The sequence below is a fragment of the Channa argus genome, chromosome 3 (genome assembly GCF_033026475.1).
Source record: "Channa argus isolate prfri chromosome 3, Channa argus male v1.0, whole genome shotgun sequence".
Taxonomy (NCBI): Eukaryota; Metazoa; Chordata; class Actinopteri; order Anabantiformes; family Channidae; genus Channa; species Channa argus.
In genome coordinates this window covers 26520024-26547623 of record NC_090199.1, presented here as the reverse complement: position 1 = coordinate 26547623, position 27600 = coordinate 26520024, and the positions used below count along the sequence as shown (strand labels likewise).

The window sequence follows — 27600 nt, the reverse complement described above, 5'->3', positions numbered from 1 at the left end:
GGTTTTCACTGGGTTTTGGTTTCTTTTCCGCAACTGTTAACATTCAGTCCCCTCCAATTACAAGGTGAGTTTATTCGGTGTGGGGGGGGGGGGAAATGGGGTAGTGGGCGTGTGCAGATCTGCATCTGAGTAACCTGTATAAACAGTCTCCACTACAACAGGGCTACAGATTAGTTGATAGCGAGAGGAAGCCCTTGAGATACAGACTACTTCATAGCAAGTGCTGCTTGTACGCACACCGCGTGCTGAAGAGATCTTTAAAAGTGTCGACATTAGTTCAATATATAAGGCAGCTTTTTTTGTTTTTTTCTCCCTTATACTTTTTACTCCTGTGTTCACTTTGGCCCAAGTTGCCATTTGAATGGAAAGTGGGTAAATCCGTTTGGAAGGGAGGTGCTGTTAAGCAGCTCCGAATGAATAGTTTTTTTACAAGGCAGGTATTGGTAATTACAAATAACAGTGAGCTAGTAGGCAAGCGAAGGATATGCTGAATACAGCAGGGGGAAGCAGGTGGATGTGGTGGGGTCTGCTAGGAACACAACAACTGATTGACAGTGATGTGGATTCAGTCACATTACACAACCATTGATACAATTATATAAAAAAAGGCAAACAAAAAGTTGATTGTACAGTTGCTTTTCCACATGTACTTCATACTGAGAAAGGAAGACACCATTCTGGGGGGATGGGAGGCAGGGTTAATCTCTTCAAGCAGCGAAAAAAAAAAAAAAACGGAGTAAAGAAAAGGAGGAGGGGGGTAAGGTGCTACATAACACAGCTCAGTGGGGGGCAGTGGAGCGACCAGGGATGGCAGGTTGGTGAACAGGTGGCTCATGTGCAACCGATGAAATGCTGGGCAGGTAGGGAGGTGATGGACGGACTGACGAAAGGGAGGGTGGGAGGGGGACTGCTGCTGCTGCTGCTACAGATGCTGACACAGAGGTGGGAGGGAAGCCGGGGGGGATGTTAACACAGTGAGGCGGGGAACTAAGGCATGAGAGCTTGAAATGCACAACCAAAGTCAAAACAAAACAAGGCAGAAATGGTGTGGACACAGGGTGGGGGTGAGGGGAGCAGCTGAGGAAACCTCCCCCCACCAAACATAAAGGCCTCTTTTAGTCTTTCCAGTCTTTCTTGATCATGAGGTTCCACTCCCAGGACAGGTGGTCGTGCTTGTCGTCATCGGTAAACTTGGATTTGATGACGTAGTTGCCGCGGGCCAGCACACCTTTAGGGGCCTCCTCCATCGTGGTCAGGAAGTCATATTCAATGGGACGGGGCCCGTAGCTGCCCACCATATAGTCCGATTTATCAACTGTCAACAAATGAAACAAAGGTTGGTGGTGGTTAAAACAAAGGCCTCCATTTTTTCCAGTCTGTCTAGGAAATACTTAATTTAATAATTTAACCATAAAACGACTCATTTTCACGAAACGCTGTGAGATCAGAGCTGTAAGTGATTTGCTGTCTACAAGCTGCTTCAGTTCGTGTCTGGAGTCAGTAGTCGTGAGCAAATGACCGTTATTCATTTTTTAGCTACTAAGTCTTCATTCAGCACCATCCTGTGTTCAAACTGTTGAATGATTCAAGAAGTTGCAAAGTCATATTCACTGGAATTTTATAAGCTTTTATAAAACCTGCAGCAATTTCTCAAAGACAGAATTTATTTATGTCGATAACAAAAATTAAGATTTTAGCTCTCGTTAGAAACCCATGATAAAATTCAGATCATGTGAACTGAATTTCTGTTGGACACTTCATTAAGTGTGTTTAGCCAGTGGCTGAAAAATGTATTTCCGAGTTAAATCCTCAATGTAAATAACTTTTTAAAATTACATAGAGGTATGGTTAATATTCAGATTTTCAGTGAAAGCAGAATAACTGTCAGACATTTTGATTTGGGCCCCAATAAGCAGCCCGGAGCAGCACTTTCTAATTCTTTTCAATGAGTGCGAAGTATTTTACATCATGTTTTCCTGCTTTAAGCACATTTTGTGCAGGAGCACCCTGAATCCCTCCAGCGGAAGAAAATTCAACCCAGAGCAGAAAAATGCCCGACATCATTTGCATTTTTTCTTTTTTTTAATCCAAAAACATGAAGTGGGAGGCCTGATGATCGTTCATCTGTCCCTGACTTATCGTAAAATGAGCCAAGAAGCGACCATAATCCAGGCAAACGTCCTGGACGAACCACTGGTACTTTCTCTGATTTTACCTGGTTTTAAGCATGTAACCTCTCAGTGTCCCACTTCTGTGACCAGGAGATTTCAGAGTTTGTCCGACATACATTCGTATGTTTGACAATGTTCGACATTTTGTTGGTAGACTTTTCAACAAAATTCCAAACTTGTTAACATACTAAAGCCTGTAAACAGGTCATACACTCACTCTTCATTCCTTTCCTGAATGTCTGCTGCACGTACTTCAGTCCTGAAACGATCTCCTTGTTCACCTGAGGAGAAAGTGTTAAGACATTGAATGAAACATTTTGTATTTTGTTTATTAGCCAAAATTATATTAAAAAAAATCTGAGAAAACACTGTTCCTAAAAAACTCAAAAGGTTACTTTGACCATGGAATTTACTGATTTGTTTTCATCGCTTCTTTTTTCCTTGAGCCCTTAAAAAAAAATAACCGCTGCATTTTCTCTACTACCAACATTGCATCACTAAAACTTTGTGATTGAAAACTACATTCAGTTTTTTCTGACTGTCTTTCTTTTGGCATTTCACCGGTTTTTCCTTGGAGTCCAGGCTCAACTCAGCTGGAAATATTGTTACGCTATTTTTACTATTTATTATTTTTACACATAAAAAAAGGAATGTGTGAGGTGTGTCTTTGTCAAAACTGAATTTCTACTGATATATCAGCAGCAATCATTTTTATTTTAAGGTTCTGAATCGCAGAACAAAACCACCACAGAAACATCCACGGTTTCATGTTGCCGTTCTGGAATATGGAACCACAGTCCCCCCCACTCCCCCCACTCCCCCCACTCCCCCCCACTCCCCCTCACTCCTCTAATCCAATATTACCCGGCCACGGGAATCTTATTTCTCCTAGTGGTTGTGGAAGTCACATGCATATTAAAAGCAGTTCACTGACACTTAGTATCCTGGGGATCTTATGTGATTACTCATCTATGGGCTCTACATTTAAAAAGCAACAATGTGTGTAGGTAGAAGACATAATGTGCACTGCAAAGCATTCAGGGACAATCCAAAGCGGGGGTCATCTGTGATTCACCCACAACATAGCAGTTTTTAAAAAGGCTTGTGATTAAAATCAAACCAAAATCGATCTGGAGAATCGTTGCACACGTTACGAAAACAGAGCAATTTCCTGTATGTGACAGTGGCTACAGCAGCTCTCACCTTAAAGCTGATCTTTATTTTGTATTCAACGCCCTCCTTCAAAACAAAGGACTGCTTCTTGAAGGCTTCCAGGTCTCCTGTTAGAAAGCAAACAGGAAGAATAAACAGCATTCTGTATTTACTTGCATCATGGTCACAGTGATGCTGTCATTCAGAGAATCCAGGACAAATTCTACGAATACAAAGTCAACATTTGACATTGAAACATTTTCTTGCCATTTAACTGGTCTCGAAGCAGGAGCATAGAAATTCCTTCATTTCTCAGATGTTTCACTTCAGAAGCATGAACTTAACTAGACTAACATGACCACTGACCATGGGTCAGTCAAACTTAAAGGAAGTCTCGAGTACCAGCAATGTTTAATCATTAACCACCAATGTGCGATCACTAATGTGAAGAACATTTTTGTGAGAGTGAGATATGCTGGCAGGCAAGTTATGGTTCTCTTGAAATTAAAATTCTGAGTATTTATCCACCCAAGCAGGTAAATATTCTGGTCGATCCCTAGTGTAGAAACTGTTTAAAGCAGTGGTTCACTTTTCAAACTATTCAAACAGTTCTTAGATGTCATATGACCAAAATCAGTTTTTGCTTGTTGTTTTATGTATTGATATGTTTAAAAGTTCATCTAAGACTTGAGCCATCTAAATTACTTTATCATAACTAGATGTAAATATATTTAGGTTACAGAAACTCTTAGTGCGTCTCAGCTCAAGCTCAACAGGGAAACAATGTCCAGAGCACATAAAAAGGGAAATAGGATAGTCAACATGACTTAAATTGTATATGTATTGCATAAGTACAGTATAAACGGAAAGGAGTCTGTTTGAATGTTCCTCTGAGGACCTGAGTACCCTTTTAGAACAGCCGAACCATCCGAACAAGGCTTGTCTGTGCAATCTGTAACTTGTATGTAGCAGATTTAATGAGTTGGTCCAGTTTTGTTGATGTCTTGCACGTTCATGCATTCAGAAACTGTGTTCCACCAACCTACATGTGGCTGTAACACACCAGGACATGCACAAAGAGACCACCGCAGGCTAGTAAACATATTATAAACAAATGTTTATACATTCAGCACTGTTAAGAGTTCAGGGATTCCTTTTTTTTTGCTGAGTAACACTGTGTTTGTGGAGAAGAAAAGTCCACAGAATATCTCTAAATGACTCCATGAGCTGTGTCACAGACTTTACCGTCTTACCGACTAATTTAAAACACCAGCGTGTACTTTTCTCTTTCCCCTCACATACTGCGTTTCCCTCAGATCCACTTTGAAGACGTATGTGGAATAAACACATGATCTTACAGTGATGCTCAAGGATTTAATCTGCTGCTGCTGATCCTATGAATCTATGGTCACCACAGCAGATCATTTGTCCACATAGTAATGTGGCAGTTTTTATTACGCCGGATGCCCAACCTGACACAACCCTTCCCAATTTCTATCGGGCGTAGAACCAGCGCTGCACGGCTGGTGATGGGGGTGGGCTATCGGGAGTTCAGTGACTTGCCCAGAGACGGTGGCCACTCTATCAACTGAGGCACTGCCGCCCTCAAGGCTTACAACTAAGTATTTTTTACAGGATTCAGTTTGGTTTTGTTAAAAATATTTAAAAGGCCTGAAACTATTAAGTATTTGGAAAGAAACAAACTAAATACTACAGACAAGACAGCCGTACATTTACCCATAGGCCCCTGAAAATGGGTGGCAGTCACTGCTCTGAAGTTCCCAGACCCCTAAAAACAAGCTTCTGCAACCTTTTTGCTGAGCTGAGCCAAGGTTCCCCTCTTCGTGTAGGTCCTTCACTCAAAGTGCTGCCTGAGTTTCATAATATTACAACAGAAAGTATACGAAAGCTGCATTTATTTGTGGAACTAATCAAAGCCACCACGTTAGTATGACTCATTCTCAGCAGGCCTTTTCTATAATTATAAAAGCAACAGTACGATGCATTTCACATATATTTCACATTCCAAAACCTTTGATTATACAAACGCTGTAATAGAGCCACAACAGAGCAAATTTTAAGAAAAATAATCAACAGCTGGATTCTATATTTTTTCCAGCTAAAATTGCTTAAACTGCACAACTGTGTACTAATAGGGTTAAGTAAAGGGCTGTTTTTGTTTAGTCCTTTAATTACTTGAACATTTAAAAGACCATTATGAGATAGTGTCACTTTATCTGCATTTCAAACGCAGGACCTAGATTCTGCTTTAGTTCTGTTCTCCAAAGACCCTGTTCCTGAGACATGGGCAACACCATCAAAGTCAATTTAGATAGAATTGAGTTACGCGTCTACATTTGCTACTAAAGCTCTGCTGTTGCTAAAATCACCAAAGCGTCCTCAGAAGTGATGCTACCATGTGTCTGAGACACGTGTTCCCAGCACTAACAGTTAACAACTAACCCCTCACCTGCTTGTTCCTCTCCACCCACCTGTGCACTGTGCAGACTGTACACAGGTAAAGTCAAATTAAAGGTCATGAGAAAGTTGTTGTTCGCTTGCTGTGTAACTAAATTAACCTACAGCATACACACTGCCCTTTTTTATGCAGCTAACAATGAATATTATAATATATAATATTCAGTGTTAACAATATAAAAGCCACTAGTGGATAGTGTGAGTAGTACAAAAAGGATTTTTCCGGTTTCTAAAATGATTAGAAACCTGAAATCCAGAATAGTTTTAATATTTTCACGAAGTGGACATTCCTTATTTTATCCTGAGAAAGGAGGAGAATCAAAAGTGATGCAGGGATTGGGGACACAGAACAGAATGTTCTGTATGGATACAATCTAGGCCAGCTGGGGCACGAGCAGCTCCAGAGGCGGAGAACCTTAACTATTAAATTGTCACCTGGGATGGATTGGAAGCTTTTTATAGTTGGCCGATTGCTGTAAAAATGTACTAAAGATAAGTGTCTCTTCTATAGCTTCTGTGTAAACGATGGTAAATTATTTTCTTTACAGCATGCTCACCACTCACGCAATATAGTTGCTATATTTGATTTTGACACATAATATCCAAAGACAGTAAATTATTTTGTTGAATTGATGTGTAATGAATAACAAGCAGTTGATTTGGGCTTTTCCACTTGGCCCTCGAGACAGCATGAAACTAAATGTATAAATAAATGAATAAAAACACCTCAAAGTGTGTTTGGCACAGCAAGGACCAGCACCGCAGAGGGTCCATCAAACAGACACGGCCTTATGTGGAGATGACCTTAGATCCGGTTCAGCTTTTTATGACATAATCTGCCAACGCATGGCCAAACACATAAATGCAAGTGGAAATTCCTGGTGGATTTATTTGTAACGTAACAACTACGTTTCTGCTGTTTCCCTCGACGTTGTCATAAGATGGAAATAGCTGCAGCTGAAAAAAAAAAACGTGTACATGTTCATGTCAGAGTATGACAAATCCCTGTGCTGGGTTCTGGCATTTTCAGCTCCCTTCCCTTCAACTGGACTTTCCAAATGGCATTTCATTGGTTCACCAGTACATAAAACTATACCCCCACTAACCCCTGGCCCCAAGCTGTTTGTATTATTTTACTGTATGACAGACAATGACATGTGTGGCTCAGAGCAACCAGCAACAAACCAGCAAGAACAGGGATTTACCTTGCAGGTCCAGGACCAAGGGGCATGGGGCGTCTTCACAGATCAGAGACATCCGAGTCACCTGAACATTGGGAGCATTGGGATCTGAGAAGAAACAGATGCTTTAATTGAAAAAAAAAAAAGTAAAGATGTTTTAAAACACACATCCATAGACATGAAACTTTTTTTACATTCTGGGTTTTTACACTGTGTGTATGATACTTGAATTACTTTACATGACCTGATTTATCCTTTAGGTCATTTTATGTAAATTCCGATTAACTAGACAAATCATAACATTCGGATGAAACGCGTAAGCATTGGTACAGGTGTGTTGAAAGGTGCAGGTCTTTACTGGAACAACACTTTGACACATGGACAGGTCTGACATGGCCACAAACATTTACACCCGGTCTGCACATGACGCTTTTGGTAAAAAAGCAAGTGTCCGAGTGTGACCACTCAGGGGAGCTGAAATCAGGACGACTCTGCTGTAGTTGGAACAGCCTCTGCATTAATTAGATTTCTGTTTTTTTCTCAGTCCCAGAGCAGCAACGTTAGATCTTCACTATGACGAACCTAACAAGGGTTCAAAAAACTAGAAAATACTAGGTCACAGGCTGACATGAAAGCATGCATCCTAAATAACTCTGTCTGGCAGTTTGATTTTGCAGCAGTGACCACTATTTAAAATTAGCTTCAATGACAGTTACTGATCATGATCAGCATTACTTTTTTCCCCCATAGTGATCTTATGTAGCACTTTTCTACCTATTGGCACCCAAAGCACACTGCTTCTCATTCACACTCACAATCACACACACTCACACCGATGGGGGAGCCACTATGCAGCTGGCCAACGCTCACCAGGAGCAACTAAGTTGGGGTTCAGTGTCTTAGTCAAGGACACGTCTTCATGTGACGGGACGAGCTGGGGGATCGGTGGACGACCACTCCTGCACCACAGTCACCCCTAATTTAGTGTTCTGTTGAATCTAAATTTGTGTAAGCAGAAACAGTGGATAAAGGTTATAGTTGCTATGTAATAATGTTGTGATGAAGTGGGGAAGATGTGTCTCCTGACGGCGCAGAGTCATTTTACAGACTTATGGCTGTTGGCAGAAACAGCCTATCTCAGCTGTCACAGGTCGAGAGGCAGGGTTCACCTTGGACAGGTCGCTGGTCTATCTCAGGGGAGGAAACCCACGCAGCACAGGGAGACAGCTAAAAGGTAGATTCCAACTGGGGACCTTCAAGTTCTGAGGCAGCAGAGCTAACCCCATGACCCCTAAATTGCCCCAAAATACAACATGCTAGCCTAACGTTTAATGTTAGCGTTAGGCTGGACCCTACTCTTTTCCCCTCTCATAATTTATTTACAAATGTTTAGCAAAAAAAGGATTAGCTAAAGATGCTTTAAACGCCATTTCATTCTTTTTGTATTGCTTTGTTTAATTTTAATATTATAAAATATTGTATGAAGTACACACACCTGGGGCCTCCTTTGTTGTGACTGGCACTATTGATTTTCAACCGTTTACACTCAATATGTGGTGGGAGACTATGGGTAATACTGTGTTGTGTTTAAACCCCTAATGACTAGATAAATCTTCAGATTTTCTGCTGCTCTGACTGTATTAAAAGTAAACTTTTATTTACTTAGACTGTATGCATATGGTGGTGTGTTCTTTATGCTGACAGGTTAAAATTAGGTATTAAAAAATGCAAATCCAGCAGTATTTGAGTTTGTAATCAGAACTACGTAACCACCGCCAATTTTCTGCACTTTGTTTTCTACTGCTTTACCTCTGACCTGCTCACACACACACACACACACACACACACACACACACACACACACAGAGCATTACCAGCTTCGGCGACCACGCAGCCAAGCAGGGCTTCCTTATATTTGCGTAGACTCTCGTCATCCTTATCCAGCTCATGGATCTCCTTCACTGTCTTCTGGGCAGGGGGCTTGTAGTTCACGGGCTCTGGCTCCTCGTTTTCGGCGGCGATGGCTGATAGCTGCTCCGGAGTCACCTCATCCTCAGCCATGTCTGGACACAATGAGTGCAGAAGGGAAGAAATAAGGTGCAGAAGAGGAGGACAAAAAGAGAGCAGGGTAAAATACGACAAAGAAACAATAAAAAAAACTGAAGATATTCAAAATGCACGACATGCTGAAAATGTTCCCAGTACTTTTATACACAATTGCCTGTTTGGAAAAAGGTAGTAAATCGGTGGATGGTCACAACAATAATGCCAGCGAGGAACAGTGACGCAAAGTTTTCAGCCTAGTTCACCTGTAGCTGTGCTAATAAATAGCAGCATCTCTGACCAAACTTTGCTGTGTGGTAGCATCTAAACACATTTTTCTGAAATAACGTAACAGCCAGTAGATTAGTCATGAATTAGGTGTCACGCATTTCATGATATAAAGCCCTATCACTGATGAGGGGGCGAGTACGGACCCTCACAGCCCCAGAAAATATTTCGGCAAAAGAAAAAGCACATTCCATGTTCCTTTGGCACAAGAGAAATTATTAACCAATACTAAAACAATAATAATGAAATGTAATATATTATTTCAACTAATTGTCTGCCTGCATGATTGTGACTCTGGAAAATACAAGATTCCTCTTGTGTACGTAAAATGCCAGATAAGGAAACCACAAAATCCACGCTTGTAACTTTGACTAATGCTACTAACAATGGTTTCTTTCTGACTGCAAGAAGCCTAAAATAAGGATTTGTTCATTCCAGATTTCCCTTAGTGGGGTCATCCCTTGCTAAGCAGGTTAGTGTTGGAAAAAAAACTCTCTGCTTAAACATAACAGTAACAAAAGCAGGAAGAGGTCTGTTTATGCAAAAGGCCTTGACATTCCCATTAAAGCCATCCCACCCCGCAACAGGCCCCAAATCCCCGATGGAGACCCAGCCAATACAGTTAAGAGATATGAATCACATCTGAGTCCTTTCCTTTAAGTTACTCCTGCAATATCTGCATGTTAGTTGCTGTATTTAATAAGTGTATAAGTAATTTTATACAGTAAATAATTATAGCAACAAGACAAACCTCAAGGGTGGTTCTGCATACAACACTAACTTGCAATAATGTGGAAGAATCAGCTGAGTGAATTAAGGATGTAAACTCTCTTTGGCTATTTGCAGCCAGTCTAATCTTTTACTGTTGTGTTAAATTAATCTTTAATTACTTTAATAATGGATTAATCATATGTCAGTATTTTTATTTATATTTGATAAAAATCTAAACGTGTATTGTCTTACCATGGTTACTGTTTTAGTGAGATGTACTATTACCTAATATTTAATAGTCCACTGAATAACTATTTATTAATAATAAATGCATCAGCTGATTAATCAGTATACTTAATATAACTACTTTGTTCCATTCATCTTAAAATAATGTTTGCAAAACGATTAACTGATTATTCAAGAAATTAATGATAAGTGTTCAGCTGAAACTAAACATAACTGTGAGCTCATTTTACTTTCATCTCCACCAAAGCAGTTCTCAGCAAGTAACAATCTTTTAATACCTACTTGACATCAGTTTACATTATGTAACAACAGCAACAACTGAGGGGACCTGGCACCATCTGCAAAAATTGCTGGTATTATCACTTTTTATGTTCCACACATAAAAAAAGCTTGACCTCCTCCTAAGTCTCTCTGACCTGCGAGTCTGGACAGGTCAGCAGGACCAGGGGAATGCACTCAATACACACGTAATACACACGTAATACAATATAAGAGTACTTGGAAAAAAACAGTAAATTGGTGTAGCATTCAAACTGAATTTCAGCTTGTTGCAGAGTTTCTATGAACAAAGGAAATTCTAAGATGCACTTCTCCAGTTGAAAAAAAAAAAGGGAACTATAGTTTTTCTTAGAAGCAAGTTCCCTGCTGACATTGGATAAAGCATAATGAGGGGCCATTTGACATATATGGAAATGACAGAGTTGTCACTTAGCAGCACAAAACTGCAAAGGAAACCACATTCCTCTGAACTCAAAATGCACTCACTCCCCTGTTTTGCATACCTATATTTGTTTTATCTGCAGGAGCCAAATTTTAGATCAAGGTTGTTTGAAACAGGACAGGAGAACTGTGAGGGGGAGGGGTCAGCAGGGTGAACGCATTATGTAACTACTAGCACTGAAACCTCAGTCACTGTGATGAACAATCAAGAGGTACCTCCTTTCTCTTTAAGTGGGGCCACTTCCTGCAATAACAGGACATTGGTTGTAATGAAAGATGATGAATCTTTGTGTTTTCTTGGACATAGCAATGAAATCTGCTGAAAAGAAAGTAGGATTCATTGATCATGCTGTTTCAACTAATCACGTGCGCTTTGTTTCTACACCTCTAAAAAGGTCCAGCGGGACAAGTCTTAGGAAGAAGAGGACCAAAAGAAAGAAGAATTACCAAGTGTCCTCATGCAAAAACGTCAACATGGAGCCATTACAGGACCTCACAGGAATTCAATGTGACGGGATCACCCCACCCAGCTGGAGGGGAGGAAACTGCCTCTTATAACAAGCAAACTGCTCACTGAACAAGACACAAAGCTGCAAAGTTTAAATTCACACAGACAAAGGAAGTGTACCAGAGACTGGAGTCTGACTCAATGTCTTGCTGAAGTTTACATCTCCGGTGCACCTACGCTAACTGACTCCATCTATTTTGGAATAAAACAATGCAAACTGCAGCAGAGCAGCAGCGCCTACCGAGTCCCCTTTCAAACACCTGCAGGCTCCATTCAAGCCTTAGATTTCAGAGCATAAGATGAATGAAAAAAAAACCCCCACAAAAGTTAAAAATGTCATGTTTTTACAATGGTATGCATGCCTCGTTTTTTCTATCACATCAATGTTACAAACCCCATCTCCATAACCAGAGAAACTGAATGTTTTATGTTTAAGTCATTAGGTTTATTCATAGAATGCGATTACATAAGTGTCCTTAGTAAAAAAAAAAAAATACTAATCATGTAGTATTTACATGTGTGTGGAGTCAGTGCTTCAGTCAGAAGGCGAACTCAGCCACAATAGAGATGAAACAATACCGTTAACTTACATGTCATGACTGTGGTAATGAGCTGCTAAGCTAACGGTGCCGCTGATATCTGTCCAGAGAACCGGCGAGTATTCTCCCTTTGACAGCATGTCGGAGGTACGGTAGGGAGCAGTTAGTAGCAAGACTTAGCGAATCTGAATAATTAAATTGGTTTTTAATGAACAATGGGGCTGAACTTTGGGTAGCGACGACCCTCTTATTCAGGGTGGGACTGGAGAGGGAGACAAGTGGCTAGCTGGGAACAATTCAGCACGGCTAGCCTGGAGCTACCTTACACTGAAGAGTTAGCATCACTTGATAAGAGGGCAGGAGTAAAAATCCAGACGGGTTGGGCGAAGTGAAGCGGTTAGGGGGACGATACACATGCCGGTATTAGCTGTCTTTGAAACAGATGAAACTTACCTTTATATTAGATGCGGCAGTGATTTCAGGTGCCTTTGCTGTAAGTGCGTTTGTTGCTCTGCGCTTCTTTGCAAGTATGGCGAACAAGGGAACGACCCCGCCCCGTGCGTCGCCCGAGCAACGTTTCCGGTAGTAGGTCCGCGCACGCTGTGGGGGCGCGCGACATTAAAACACATAACATACATTGTAGTTTACGGAACCAAACAGTTATTTACTTTCGATTTTTATCATTTATTGTCTTACCCAGGCTACAAGGATAGTTCAACACAGGAATAACTTAATTGAAAATAGGCCACATTAACAGTATTCTCCACTAACAAATAAAAGGCTGCTACAGACTTAGTTATTTGGTCAGTTATATATTAATAATTGCAAATTTTCGATTTTGTTCTATAATGTTTCTTTTGACCGTTTGTGCAGCAGTTAAGACTTAATCATTGTCATCAAAAGTCTTACTTATGTTTGGACTAGTCATTGATTAGATACCAGTTTAATACACACTTTTGAAATAAGTTTGCTCAATTTACCTTTAATTATGTTATCATTAATTAAATTAATCTATGTGAAGGGGTCATGTTAATGATTTCTTACTATCAAATGTGAAAAAAAATATATAAAAATTGCCATCAAAAAAATTTGATGCAGCTCATTGGTAAGTGGCGATTGTGAGCTATTTTTAGAACAAGCCCACAGGTTACTCATGTGGTCCTTGGACCTGGTGCCCACAGGCCCCATGTTGGTGACCCCTGGCTAAGTAATAATAATCTGAATTGCTAAGATTGCCTGGCTAAAAGAAAATACAAAATAGTAAAAATGTACTGTAGTTCTATAACCCTTTAGTCTTTTTGTAGTCATTTCTCAGAAAATAAAAAAAATCCCATCCCAAGGCTTTTAAAAAATAGTAATGCGAAAAAACAAAGACGATTCAGTATAATGCATTTATGTACAAAACACTAAGAAATTTGCCCACATGTCAAGTATACAGTACCAAAAGACAGAACTGTTGTACATCAATTATACAATAAACAGTCTGTCAAATTACTGAAACATGTTTACATAAAAAAAAAATAAAATATTGTGTAGGTTCAAGGCAACAGTCCAACATTTGGTAAAGAGCACAGGACCTGGCAGCCTAAAAGAAAAATCAAACAAACTGTCCCACAAAACATTAGAAATATTAAAAACACTGTTCCATACAATTAGATGGCAAACATCTGAACCATCACATCCCAGTCATCAGATTTTAAAAAGGTAGAGGTTGGCAGGATCCTACAGTGCATCTAACTGGTGTCCATCTGAAACTGAAACAAAAGATGTATTCATATCGAATCATTTGATGTTAATAGTATGGTCACAATATAGAACAGGTCACCTTTATACAACTTTAGCACATACCTTGGCATTGTAATCATCCAACTGGGCATCCAGCTCCTCTGCAGAAAGTTGAGGTTTGTTTCTGCCACCTCTCCCCCGACCTCTGAAACCCCCACCACCTTGCCTCCTCTCATTTCGTTCCCTCTTCTCAATCTTAGGTTGTCCAAGCCTGCTCCGGTCAAAACCTCTGCTAAAAACAAATATGTAAAAAAAATATTTAATTAAAAAAATAAATAAGCACATATACATGATAGGTGAATGGTTCTGTAACTCTTAAGAGGTGTAACATTAACGAGGTGCTGTAAGCAAGAATGCAAATGCCCAAAGCGGTTGGCTTTGACATTTGATTGACTTTACTCTAAAAGTGCCCTAGTAAAAAGTTGTATGACTGAACCCATGTATTAATAGAGGAGGTTACTGTTCAGAAAATTCATTCACAAAGAGCGTGTGGAATTATTGACATTTCTATATAATGACTTGGAGCTGCTTCATTGTTCTTAAAACAAAGCACTGCACTTTCCGCAGTGAAATTTTTATCCCGTTAATCCTCCAATGGGAGTTTTCCCTGTGTTTGCTCTGCTTAGTCGTGAAGTCGCTGTGTAAAGGTTTAGGGTAGAGTAAGATGTATAAGTGTAATGATTATGTAAATCACATAACTGCCTTTGACGTTTGCTGAGAAGCAATGATTGGTTTACAACTATTGGATTGATGTGGACTAAAAGGTAGTGGGCAATGGCAACAAGGTAGTAGTGTAAGGTTGAGTGTGTAGCTGTCTGGGGTACATGGTTTCTTACGTTGTTTTGTGGAAGGCCTTAATGGACTCATCGTCAAGGAATTGTGGATTTCAATAAAATGTTAAAGTGTGTCATAAAACAATTTCTGAAGTGGATCATTTTTGGGCCACCAGACACCAGTAACTGTACACAGCACTGATCAAACTATGTAGACTTACCTCTGGATAGGTGGTCTACTCTGTGGTTCATCCTCTGAAGTCCCTTGCTGGATTTTCATGGGGCGACCTTATGACATGATCAAAGAATTTTTACATTTTCTGAGTAAGCAAGCAAAGGAAAAGAATGCCACGATATCTTCAGGACCAAATTCTCACCATCAAGAGGGACACCATTATAATGCTTCATGGCCTTTAGAGCATCTGCCTTAGTCTCAAAATGAACATCAGCTGTTCCTTTACTGCGACCAGACCGGTCATAGTGTATCGATGTTCTCTTTAATGGCCCAAACTCTGCAAACAGCTCCTGGACAGAAAAGTACAATCTTCAGTTAACTTTGCAACATATTAATGTTAGAATACTATATTATTACAGATCAGTCAATTACCTTGATATCTGACTCAGAGACACCAAAATCCAGGTTGGAAACCAGCAGCTTGCCATTACTCTCTACGCTCCTGTCACCTCCTGCGCTCTGTCCTTTATATCCACCGGCATGCTCCTCAAACATGTCATGCTGCCATTTGTCTGGCAACTCTCTTGGCTGCAAACAAAATAGAAAGTAACATTAACTTCAGATTACTACAACACAAATTCCAACATATAAACAAAAAAATTCTTGTTTGAGATGATTAAACAAAGAATAAAACGTAACACCAGAAGACAGATGCCTAATAAGCTCACCGCATTTAGAAGTAAGCTTTAGTCTCTACAAACGACTTAATTAATGAGCATGCTCGTTGGCGCCTCCATGGTTGCTTGGATTTATGACTACCTTACTTTTCTCTTCACCCTTTGTACACTCAGAGTCCTGCCACCTTCAAACGTTTTTTAATGACTCTGCGGTTGTTGGATGTATCCAGGGTGAAGATATTACAGAGCATCAATCAGTGGTGGCCAGTCTTGTTAACTGGCGTGAGCACAATCATGTCCAGCTGAACATCAACACAAACAAAGGAACTGGTGGGAAGTTTGGGTCTCCTGGACAATGAACTGGACTGGTCAGTTAATGCAGCATCACTATACAGGAACACACAGCATCGTGCTGCAGATGCTTTATGAGTCCGTTGGTAGCCAGCTCCATCTTCTATGCTGTTTGCTGGGGCAACAATATGAAGGTGACAGTAACAGAATGGAAAGGAGGGCTGGTTCTGTTCTGGGGGAGAAGCTGGACCCTCTGCATGTTGTGGCTGAGGGGAGAATGTTGTCCAAACTCCCCTTAATCCTGGACAATCCCTCCCAACCACTCCACTGTGTGCTGGCTGCACAAAGGAGCACTTTCAGCCAGAGACTGATCACAGTCAAGTGCTCCACAGAACACCACAGGACATCCTTTCTCCCAGAGGCCATTAAACTGTTCAACTCATCCCTTTCTGTAAAAAAGAGGGGAACTAAATGGTCAAAATGGACAAAAAGTGCTGTTTATATTTACTTATTGAAGTACTTAATTATACTTCTTTGTCTATTGTACTCGTCCCCCGACCCCCTCCCTTTCTTTCTACTTTTCACGTGGACAGCAGCTTTAACAAGGCTACGCAATTTCCCTATGGGATCAGTAAACGTGTTTGAATGTTGACTCTTAAATGAGGTCAGGGCGACATCTAGGGTATTTACAGGTGAACTGCACACGAGGGATATTTGTATGGTTTCTTAACGCTGCGCCGGTGTTGTTAAATCGACGAAACTGAGAAATCGTCATTTTATTCATTAGAAATGTTGAGCTTTAAGGTCCTGCAATGGCTTCCAACGGGTCTGTTTTAGAAATACAATAGATTTAGATAGATTTAAAAATAGTGGGTAATCTAGCAAACAGATGCGTCCTGCTAACGGAATCTTCTGCTGAAAAAAGTTGCACGCAAAGCAGCCATCTTGATTAGTGAGTATCCATCCGAGTTACGCACAAAGACAACTTCTGACCGGCGCTGGTCGAAAACGGTCACAGGCATAGCGATGGTGGTAACAGGTAGCGCCTAAAGAGCACCCGCAGTAAGTTAATGTAGCACGTGAAGTCAAGGTTGAACATGTGATCAACAGTTTCAGGTAACACCTTTTACGGAAGTCTATTGTCAGGTAACCACGGCTGATAAAAACATCACATTCTAAACACATCGCCATGGCATTTTTTTAAATAATTTCAATTGTTTCTCTTTCATACCCTGGTGTACGGTGTGGATCTGGTATTTCTCTCACGGTTGAAGTTATTTTGTCGACTCCGCACCGGCCTCGACGAACCACCGGCCCGACGTGAACTTCCACCCTGTCCGGACGACCCTCCTCCGCGTCCGCCGCTTCCCTTCTTATTCAGCTTGATAATGTCATCCAAAGACATATTCATCTTATCAGCCATCGTGGAGCTCGAGTCCGTATTTAACAATAAAGACGACCAAAACTTTTCAGACCCAAAGACGCGATTGTTTGTTAGCTGCTCTCTCCAGTGGCGCGGTGTTGAAACTAGCGGAACTGCGTAAATAGGCCGCGGAAGTGATGATCATGCTCCGCCCCTCTCGTTTTTTTATCTAGAAAACTTTATTTAACCATGAAATACAAACGTGTACGTTTAGAAATTCCTTGTTGTACTGAGACATTTCCTTGATATTGATTGATAGCGCTGATAAGAGCAACACATTGGTTTAGTAATTCAAATATTTAATAAACACTTTCAAGTAAAAGTTTTACATTCTATGTTAGGCTCTTGGCCACCTCCCATTGTTTGTATTATTGATGTTCCTATTTATTATAAATCTAGCTTGCAACCATTTGAAATATGAAAATTACTCACAGATTCATGCAGAATCCAATGAATAGTTTGTTGGTTTATTCATCTCCAAGTGAACAGTAGAAATGTTTCTTGATGTTTTCCCTTAACACAGTAATTAAAAAAAGGTTTGTGTCACTGAATGACGTATGTTTACTGTTTTGAAAAAGTTGCAATGGAACTGGGATCTACTTTATCTTCAACATCACCTTCTTAGCAGAAATTGCATTGGTTTCACATAATATTTCCGTCTTTTTTGACTCACATGTCATTCAGTGACCCTAAACAACGTGTAAAAAAAAAAAAAAAAAGGAAAACCTGTTCCCAGCTCAAAGAAATGACTTGCAAAATTATGAATCTCTAATATTTATGTGTGCAACTCCCAACACAAAATTCTTCCATCAGTGATCAGTTATTATCCATCTTTAAAACATGGTTGGGAATCTGGATCAAAGACAAGGGAAAGTTATATGTTGATAAGAACCTGTGTCTTAGTTGAGAGCAACCAATGGACTAAATGTGAAGTATTTCATGTCCTCATATAGAATTTTTGGATAATAACTTTCATTTGCTCCAAAGTGTTTCCTTGTATTTTTGCAGTAGTATTCACTGAGTTCAGCCTTTCTGTTCTTCAATAGTATTGAAAAAAGGATGTAATATCATTCAGTAAAAAAAAGGTTTCTGATTTTAGGACTTTTTTAAATTTTTTCATTAAAGAGAGAATACAGTACAACTACGTAGATGCCACTGCAGGTCTTTCATGTCAAGGACCTGCACACAGGCATAAATCAAGAAAATGTTCTAAAGAAATCTCTTTTTACAGGCCATCTCAAAAATATTGTGACATAGCAGTTGTTAACGATTGTTCTTAAGTACTGCGGGTGCAACCAGTTTGCAAGGCTTGGAAGAAGATCTGTCTCACTGTGCCGAGAGGACATTGGTTGATTAGGAAAGACCCAGAAGGCATTGTGGCACAGATCTGACCTCCTGGAACTGGATGCAGCTTGTAAGTACATATTTCCTGTAATAATATTTACTTTCCACACTCTCCGTTGCTCTGAACCATTGACCCTAAGTACTTAAAGTCCTGCATCTTCTTCACCTCTTCTCCCTGTAACCTCACCGTTCCATCTGGGTCCCTCTCATTGACACACTCTGTCTTACTGCGGCTAAGCTTCATTCCTCTGTTTTCCAGAGCAAACCTTCACCTCTCTAGATTTTCCTCCACCTGCTCCCTGCTCTCACTACAAATCACAATGTCATCTGCAAACATCATAGTCCAAGGAGATTCCGTCTTAAATATCGGCACAGTACACTTCTCCTCCAGTCCTCAGCATCCTCTCACTCTCCAAGACCTTGTTAAACAAACTAGTCAGAAACTCCACTGCCACCTCTCCTAGACATGTCCATACCTCCACAGGTATGTCATCAGGACCAACTGCCTTTCCGCTCTTCATCCTCTTCAACATCCTCCTCACTTCACTTTTACTAATCTTTGCTACTTCCTGCTCCCCACCAGTCACCTCTTCTACTCTTTGTTCCCTTTCATTTTCCTCATTCATCAACTCTTCAAAGTTCTCCTTCCATCTTCCCATCACACTCCTGGCACCTGTCAACATATTTCCATCCTTCACCACGCTAACCTGCAACAAGTCCTTTCCATCTCTATCTCTCTGCCTCACCAACCTGTACAAATCTACCTCTCCCTCCTTAGTGTCCAACCTAGCATACATGTCTTCTTTCCCCTGCAGAATTACAAAACTTTAATAAGATTTACAAAAAAATGAAACATAATACATTTGTATCCTAATTGCTAGGGTCTTCCACATTACGACTGTCAAACAAAACAGTACAGGTTCTGATTTTATTCATATTGGTATGTAAATAACATATTAAATAATTATTGTGAACTATTGTAAAGCGTGACTTGGAATGCATTTAGAATACCTTGTGGATGCTGTGTCAAATATATAATTGAGCAATAAATATATGCTTGTGTTGACATAAAAAGATGGAATTAATTACATTTACTATAGTCCCAAGTGTGAGTGTCAGAAAGTTGTCCAAATCAGTCCAAACCACCCGGGCTTAAATATACTGAAAAGCAAGTGGAATTTTTCTTTCAATCCCAAATAATGACATTTGTAATTGATTTCAGTGTTATGTTATGTTAAGTACAGTTCTCTGGTGGATTTGCTGGTATAGAACAAGTTGATTATGGACAAAGAGGTGGTAACAAAAACTCTCTTAAGAAACATAGTGGCAATCTGGATTTATAACTTTAATAGCCTACAAAGAATGAAGATTTTAATATTAGAGAGTTCTTTATAATTTTCTTTTTTAGGAAAACAATAAAGTTTGATCTATATTTAGAATTTTAATAATTCTTGATTTTATTAATTTAATAATACAGATGTTTTCATTTAATCAACCCTTTCAATGTCTTTATTTTTTGTTTTTTCCCCTTTTATTTGAACGTTGATCTATTTTGTGTCCTACCCGGTTTTATTTTTGACACCTCATGATCATTCAAGCAACATCCTTTGAGAGTTGTCCACTAATAGGTCTAGTTTGATTAATTACCTCCTACTTTAGTCTTCCACCTAGTGTGCACTTTGTCCACACATCCTGTAAACTGCAGGGCTCTGTGCCGAATATGAATAATAAAGAAAATTATTCAATTTTTTCAATTATTCTTTTTATATCGGGACTCACACTACCTGAGCACCTTGTTAACTGCCAAAGGATATGTAAAAGCGGCATGCGGAGCTATAAGGAAGCCCCTTTCATTAACTTGACAACTTTGACCCCAATGACAACTTCTGCCCCACCTCCAATGACATAATATTCCAGCCCCCGCACTCAAAGAGAATCTAACATAACTATGCATTAAACTAAGACATTTTAAACCATTGGTTCCTGCCTTTTTTGAATTAAAAAAATGAAAAAATAGAGGTTCATTGAGAGTACTCTGCACAGTTCAGGGGGTTTCGTTAGTTATGGTTTTGATTTCATACTTTGTTGTTGTTCAGGTGAACACCCAGGTATTTGTAAGGGTCCACTTTCTCAATATTCTTTGCCTAGATCTTCACCTATGATGGTGAAAAGTGTGTGTGCCTTCGGAAATCCACCACCAGCTCTTTGGTTTTCCACGCATTGATCTGGAGGAGGCTCCACTGGAACCATCAGGAAAATTAAAAGCTCACATAAGAGCTTTTAGGGTATACAAAGACATGTCTAACTGTTCCCCCATTACTGAGAATCTGAGACAATTGTCATGTAGCCGGATGTTTTTCTGTGTGTATACAAGACTTGTGCTTTGACAAAAGATATGTGTCTCCTTCATGACTGATTTAGGATCATGTAGAACCCTGTAGAGTATACAGAGACACCTACATAGCTTGGTTGTCTGTACAAATGTATGACACGTTTTTTTCTTGTAATCTTTACAGTTTCTAGACATTCAGACTGAATTTAGCATTTGTCAGTATGTGTTTTCCCCATCTAGGACTTCTGTTGACCTCTGGCTCTTCCTCTGTGTGCCCATGTGTGTGTGTCTTTGGGAGGGAGGGTACAACACTACAGTGGTGGAGAAGGCCTCTCTCCAACAGTGTATTGTGTGACCTGTTGGCTAGTTGTGGGAGTCACAAAATTGGAAGAAATTGTTTTATTGTTATTTATTGAGTTTAAAATGTATACATGTAACCTCTTAGACTGTGCAGTTTTTTAAAATAAAAGGGATAATTTGTCTGATTTTTTACATATGCTCTTTGTAATTTCAATGTAGTAGAGAGGCAGCACACACGTTTGGAAAGATAGACACACATCCATTTGTCAGCGAACACATTTCTTTGTCTTGTCCAAATATTAGAAAGATTATTCTATTCATCCATCACACAAAAATTATTTTAGGGGCAGCTGTAGCTCAGTTGGTAAAGGCAGTGGTCCACGGACCACAGGGTGAGTGGTTCAATTCCTGACTATATGTCGAATTGTCCCTGGGCCCCCTAACAGCCCACTCCCCTCCCCAGCTGTGCAGTGCCGGTCCAAGCCCGGTAGAAATTGTGGAGGGTTGTGTCAGGAAGGGCATGTGGCGTAAAAACTGTTCCAAATCAACATGCGGACAATGATCCGCTGTGACGACCCTGAACTCACGGGATAAGCCGAAAGGACAATAATCACTCAACTTATAAATGCGTAAAAAAATATAGATAGATAGAAAGTTAGATGATTAGATTCCTGATTTCCTGATCCACACTCCAGTCCAGTTGGTGGCGGTAACGCACCATTTCGTTGTTTACCAACCGCAATTTTTTTTTTAAAAAATCATGAAGAAGAAAAGGAAGCAGCAGAAGAAGGAGAAGAAGAAGAATATTCGAAGCTTTTCCCTCCGGATTTCTGAAATATTCCCCTTGACTTGCAGTAAACTGGACATGTAAAATTTACTTTGCAAAGAAACGTCATAACCCAACTCGTGGTGAATATCTGAAGGAGACGTTATTTGGTACGTTAGCTAACTTTTGTTGCGCGCTAGCTGTATACAGATGTGTAACTGTTAAGCTAACGTTCTCTGCTGTTTCTCTGCTATGAGAGGGTGCTGAGTGTTTTCTGCTCCTGTCAGACTCAGTAGGAGGTATGAAGGTGAAGATCCGCGAGTGGAACGGGGTGGCCTCCTGGTTGTGGGTGGCCAATGATGAGAACTGTGGGATCTGCAGGGTCCCCTTCAATGGCTGCTGCCCAGACTGTGAGTACACAAGCTAACGTTAACGTGTAGCTGCTGGCTGTACTTGTTTTCTGTGCTGTCCACATTTCCTGCAGGTGAAATCATGTTCACGTAACTGCTAGAGTTTGAACTTGTATACAATTATCAACAGAGTGGAAACGATATCAGGGTAAAGTAATAAAATACTTTTTGTATTAAAAACGAATAACAAAAAGTTTATTAAATCAAACATAGCAGACCATTCCCTCATAGCAGTGCTTGAATTTAAATTCCCATTTACAGCGTTTTTAAAAGAATCATAATAACATTTCCCACGTTTAGTCACAGAATTGTCACTGGACACTCTATATAAAAATGCTATCATACATAGCAAATTCTCCTGGAAAGAATACAGTGGTTATTTCGTTAGGCTTTACATAAACAGCAGCCAAAAAATTAGAACATGAAGTAATAAACAGCGTATGAAAATGTTGCATTTCATCTCATTCGATGAAATATGCAGTGCAATAACATCTTGAGTGTTACATGCCATTATCCAGTTACAGAAAAATTGCAATTGTGCTTGTAATGTGAAATGTTGTCAAATTAGTCTTTTATTTGAGATATTTCAATAACATGAACACGTAAATACTATAGTAATTCTGATTGCTGGAAATGTAATAAACTTGTTTGCAGGTAAGGTGCCTGGTGACGACTGCCCGTTGGTCTGGGGTCAGTGCTCTCACTGCTTCCATATGCACTGCATCTTGAAATGGTTGAACTCGCAGCAGGTTCAGCAGCAGTGTCCTATGTGCCGACAGGAGTGGAAGTTCAAAGAATGAGCCCGTGGAGGCGCTGCTGCTCTGTAACTCATTCACTCCTGCTCACGTGTTTCATTTTATATGAGCTGTAAATAATGTAATGTTTTGTATTTGTCCATCTGATCAAATGTTAAGGGCATTTGAAATATATTTAGCATGTAATTAAAATACACATCACAAGCACGCTGCCTCTTGCTTTGCGTGCTTCCTTTGAGTAACAGTGTTTCATTCCTCACAAGAAGCCTGGCAGCAGTGAGAGAAGAGGATGCAGAAGATAGGGATAGATGGAGGCAGATCATTCACGGTGGTGACCCCTGAAATCAAACAGCCATAAGAAAAAGAAGAGGAGAACAGTGTAGAAACATCTGACCTGCATTTTATTTTGCCGCTGACTGATTCTGACTTTAATCCTGTTTGATGAGTTTAAACCAGATTCTTTTGTGTTTGCACCAATGATTCGGAAGAGGCACCTCCAAGGTAGTTTATATTTGGTTCAAAAGGTTCTACAGAAATACAGTTGAAACGATTATATAGTATGTTTGTACATCAAATTACCTTATAATAGGTTTAAAATTTCAAAAGTTGATTTGGCCACTTGAGCAGCTGTGTGGTTACTTGTTCACCAAACACAGCATTGTTGTTTCTGTCAACCAGATGAATGAAAGGCTAATACACACTCCTCTTTTCTTTCTGGTCTGTCTAATCTAATCTCAAGATTTTATCTGCTAATTGCACAACTATAGTCAGTTGTGGCTAAATGTGTGCTGTCTGATGTTATGCAGGTGGCGCACAGTGGTTTTATCGAGGGTGCTTTGTTTTGCTCAAACCAGCTTCCTGGAACAAAGGTAGAAAGGGGGTGTTCCAGGCAGGAACAGCAAAGTTATGAAAACAGGCCAAAATATGAGGGGATGAAGCAATTTGTACCAGTTCATATTAGATATACAAACAAATTTTGTATATAAAAATTTTGATTTGAGTCTTTTGAGAAATGAAAACAAGCATTTGTGCTTTGTTGCACACAGTTTGTGGAAGATTTAAACAGGCTTTAATCGGGGTCACGACAACTCAGATTTTGAATGCAATTAACTAAAAACGAGGCAAGAATACACAAAAACCACTTGCTGGATCTGGAAAAACCGATCAGCTGTAAACATTTGCTAACCTAACAGTCAACACAAGCCTGTGTGGTTTTGCTGATCTCGGCATCCAAAGAACTACAGCCACTACAGATTCAGCTTTCACAACACCCACCAGCCGTCCTAATTCCAGTGACATGCTAAATAAACATGACAACTTCAAATCAAATGATGATTTGTTCAGTTCACTGAGAGCGATCTGAAGCTCCATCACTGCACTGCTGGAGATCTGAAAGGACCCTCAAACAGCAGACGTCTCTTCTCAGGAGGCAGCCAGTGAGCCCTGTCTGCCCTCCTCTCACCAGACATCCACAGTGGCTGACCTTTGGAGATGGAGCAGCTCACATACTTCAGGATGGTGGACTGACGTGACCTTTTTTGACATCAGAGCAGTCACATAAGAGGGCAGTGAGGTTTTCAGGCCAGTTTGTGGCTTTAAGGGCCAAGTTTTTTTTTTTTCAGTCATTGTCAGCCAGCCCAAAAAGCTCCAGCAGCTCCTTGTTCTCCTCGTCAATGAGGTCAGCCGGCCTTTCCCCGCAGTTGTTCTCCAGCTCAGGGTCAGCACCCAGCGAGAGAAGGTAGCTGGAAGAAACACAATGTGACCCTGCTTAGTCAAAAAGGTCAGATCTTTGGCAAATGTCCTGTCAGTTTTTGCTGTAAGTCAGTGTCAGGGGAGGTCAAAGAGTGCATCCGATCCTCCAGCTTGTCTTACGTCTGTGGTGTGGTGTGTGTGTGTGTGTGGAGTTGTAGGTGTGTTGCCATGTGCTTGTGAATGTGAAATGTCAGCTACCTCCTACTGAATATTATTTGAGAGAAACTGGAAGCTTCATCAGCAGAAACACATTGAACAATTTTAAAATAACTTTTGAAAGACAAATTACTAAATAATTTTCCCTAATATAGAAAATTTAATACAAAAGTGAAAAAAATGTAACATTAGCTCAGTTCAATGGTCTGCAGTCTTACTTGGTCTGTTTAGAGCTGTAGCCTTTAGATTACTTCTATAACTTTGTATATTTTATGTTTTACCACCTTCCTGTCATTGCCACTTACAAACTGTGGTACTGCTTGAAACCAAAAGAGTTATTTAATTAGTCACAAATAAATGAGATGCTTACCGTGCAATGTGTGGGAAGCCATCGCTGCAGGCCATGTGTAGCGGCGTCCACCCCTCCTCATCTCTCTGGTGGACATCTGCTCCATATTGAAACAACAGTTTCACACACTCCAGGTTCCCAGACAGGACGGCCTCATGGATGGCAGCCATGCCTGCATGAGGAAGACGGCATCAATGAGTTTAGGGGGATGTTTGGGGTTTTAAAAATTGCAGGAGTAGGGTTACGTTATTGTTTCAGTGGCTCTCACCAGAGGGGTAGATGGTGTCCAGGTTGACTCTCTTGGCTCGGATGAATCGTCCAATCCTCTCTAGCTCGCCGTGGCGTACATAGTCCAGGAAAAGAATGTCATTGGGGAAGTGCACGCTGCGGACTGGCTTCAGAGAGGCAGAGCTCTTGCAGTTGACCCTGATGCCCTGGTTGTAAGCCTTGATTCCCATGGCCTGGGACACGGGACATGGGTATTTCATTGTGGTCAGAATCATGCTCTTTTTTTTTTTTTTCCCTGCAGTAAAAAACAGGTTAATTCACTCACAACAGTTTGGTTTGACTTCCTCCAAACTCCAGTTAAAGCAGATTCTCTCAGATCAATGTGAGCTCAGTTGTTCTCCTGCAGAAAGGTTGGTCAGTCAGATCTTCTCAGCGTGGCTCTCTTGCTGTCCAGTTTCTTGCTCCTCTGCGGGGCCAAGCCTCTGTGTCTTCTTATACTCCCTGTCGGGCTATTTTAAGACGTGACACCTCACAGATCCAGTGGCAAGATATGGAAGATGAGTATCCCTGTGGGTTAGGACCCTCCCACGAGCCTGATTCAGCTCACGTCTCCACACGGCAGGCAGTAACCTGTCCCCCACACACCCCACTTAAGAAAGTGGTGACTCAGAGGGGGCTGAAGGCTTCTAGTAAACACCAGGCAGGACAAAAGCGGTTTACTTCCGGTGCTTAGAGGGCGATGTGTAGACTGTTTACTATTACCTGCACTGACATAAACAGTCAGGTATGGCTGCTGTCATCTTCAGTCTCCTCCTGTCTGACGTGAGACACTGGTTGGGTAATGATCATTTCCAAATAATGTACAGGTAAACATCATCCTTACTAACTACTGAGAAATCAGTGATGCAACATTTGAAAAAATCTTTGTGAAAAGCAGCACAAATGCTAAATATTGGTCCAAGGGTCGTACGCTAGTTGCTTTTCTTTACCATACTACGCTAATGGTATCACCTTTTAATTTTCATCGTTGGTCATTGTGGAAAATGAATATGAACACAACACCTTGAGCTGGAGTTAATCAGTGTTGATCCGCCAGAAGGTTCCAGTTTGAAATCTCTCATTCACTATGGCTGTTTATTAATGCTACATTAATAAACATGATACCAACATCTGTTGCAGTATACTTGTAAATATCAGCTGCTTGGCTTATTGTAGGACTGTAAATTCTTGGAGTTTCCTGACACGGATTAGTGGAAAAAACCCCACCCAACTAAGTCATGATACACTAGACCATAGCAACAGTAGCATGAAGAGCAGCTCTCAGATAGCTGCTAATCCTGGGCTAGTTCCACCTCTAAATGGGCAGATGTGTTTTTTGGTCTCCTCAGTGTTACTGGCCTGTACCAGTCATGGCCTGAGTGGAGTGGGCAACATTATTTAAACCTCACAGTGACTCACAGGAGCCTTAAAGTAGAGGTGCAACGGGTTTGTAGAAACCACACAATAATCAACATCAGTTGATTTCTGCAATGTAGATGAAACCAAGAATAGGCATAGGTGGTTGGAGCCAAGTGTGAAGATTAACACAAAACAAGTATGCAAACATCCTGATGTTTGGCAGGTGTCATATTTTACCATGCTACAATTAGCACTACAAGTGCAGCAGGGCTAATGAGAATTTCTTTTGGTCATTAAATATGGTGAAATTGGTCAAATGTTTTACAACTAAACAAGTTATCAAAAAAAATAAACCACCACCACACAAACTACGCAGGTTGGAGATCATGCTTTGTTGTATTGGACACTCTGGAACACCAATGGAGCTGCATTTTGACAAATGACTGCAGGCACTTTTTTTTATTTTATTTTGTTTATTGGCCACCATTTCATGTTGTCCACATTAGTTTGGATATGATGGAATGCTTTGTTAAATTTCCCCCAACACTGTACATCAAACCGATCACCTTTCTCTACTCAAGCCTCCCCTCCCTGCCAAGCAACATACACACATCATGTTCCTGTTGATAAATGACTATATAAACCAGTC

The 27600-nt window shown here is 40.5% G+C and overlaps 4 protein-coding genes across 6 annotated transcripts; 1 reads left to right on the top strand and 3 right to left on the bottom strand.

The window, feature by feature from the left end:
- Positions 1 to 294: 294 nt before the first annotated feature.
- On the bottom strand, positions 295 to 12631 carry LOC137123955 (rho GDP-dissociation inhibitor 1-like). The gene is made up of 6 exons (XM_067498421.1): positions 12491 to 12631; positions 8857 to 9045; positions 7007 to 7090; positions 3375 to 3451; positions 2389 to 2452; positions 295 to 1315 (listed from the first exon to the last, which is right to left on the bottom strand). The coding sequence occupies exons 2-6, from the start codon at positions 9041 to 9043 to the stop codon at positions 1116 to 1118; spliced, it is 612 nt and encodes a 203-aa protein (XP_067354522.1). The 5' UTR covers positions 9044 to 9045; positions 12491 to 12631; the 3' UTR covers positions 295 to 1115.
- A 783-nt stretch (positions 12632 to 13414) lies between these two features.
- Positions 13415 to 17289, bottom strand: LOC137123954 (aly/REF export factor 2-like). Of its 2 annotated transcripts, none has more exons than XM_067498420.1 (6): positions 16970 to 17289; positions 15203 to 15358; positions 14973 to 15120; positions 14817 to 14883; positions 13886 to 14051; positions 13415 to 13791 (listed from the first exon to the last, which is right to left on the bottom strand). In XM_067498420.1, exons 1-6 carry the CDS (start codon positions 17159 to 17161, stop codon positions 13771 to 13773), a joined length of 750 nt encoding a protein of 249 aa, XP_067354521.1. In that variant the 5' UTR covers positions 17162 to 17289; the 3' UTR covers positions 13415 to 13770. The 2 variants fall into 2 exon arrangements, with proteins under 2 accessions (XP_067354521.1, XP_067354520.1); XM_067498419.1 differs by having other exon boundaries at positions 13886 to 14054; positions 16970 to 17288.
- Positions 17290 to 21903: 4614 nt separating this feature from the next.
- anapc11 (APC11 anaphase promoting complex subunit 11 homolog (yeast)) lies at positions 21904 to 23275 on the top strand. Its single transcript, XM_067498410.1, has 3 exons — positions 21904 to 22073; positions 22191 to 22313; positions 22968 to 23275. The coding sequence occupies exons 2-3, from the start codon at positions 22205 to 22207 to the stop codon at positions 23111 to 23113; spliced, it is 255 nt and encodes an 84-aa protein (XP_067354511.1). The 5' UTR covers positions 21904 to 22073; positions 22191 to 22204; the 3' UTR covers positions 23114 to 23275.
- An 830-nt stretch (positions 23276 to 24105) lies between these two features.
- On the bottom strand, positions 24106 to 27480 carry ppp1r27b (protein phosphatase 1, regulatory subunit 27b). 2 transcript variants are annotated; one of them, XM_067498409.1, is made up of 4 exons: positions 25879 to 26728; positions 25594 to 25786; positions 25347 to 25497; positions 24111 to 24810 (listed from the first exon to the last, which is right to left on the bottom strand). In XM_067498409.1, exons 2-4 carry the CDS (start codon positions 25781 to 25783, stop codon positions 24687 to 24689), a joined length of 465 nt encoding a protein of 154 aa, XP_067354510.1. In that variant the 5' UTR covers positions 25784 to 25786; positions 25879 to 26728; the 3' UTR covers positions 24111 to 24686. The 2 variants fall into 2 exon arrangements, with proteins under 2 accessions (XP_067354508.1, XP_067354510.1); XM_067498407.1 differs by having other exon boundaries at positions 24106 to 24810; positions 25594 to 27480.
- Between the last annotated feature and the right edge of the window lie 120 nt (positions 27481 to 27600).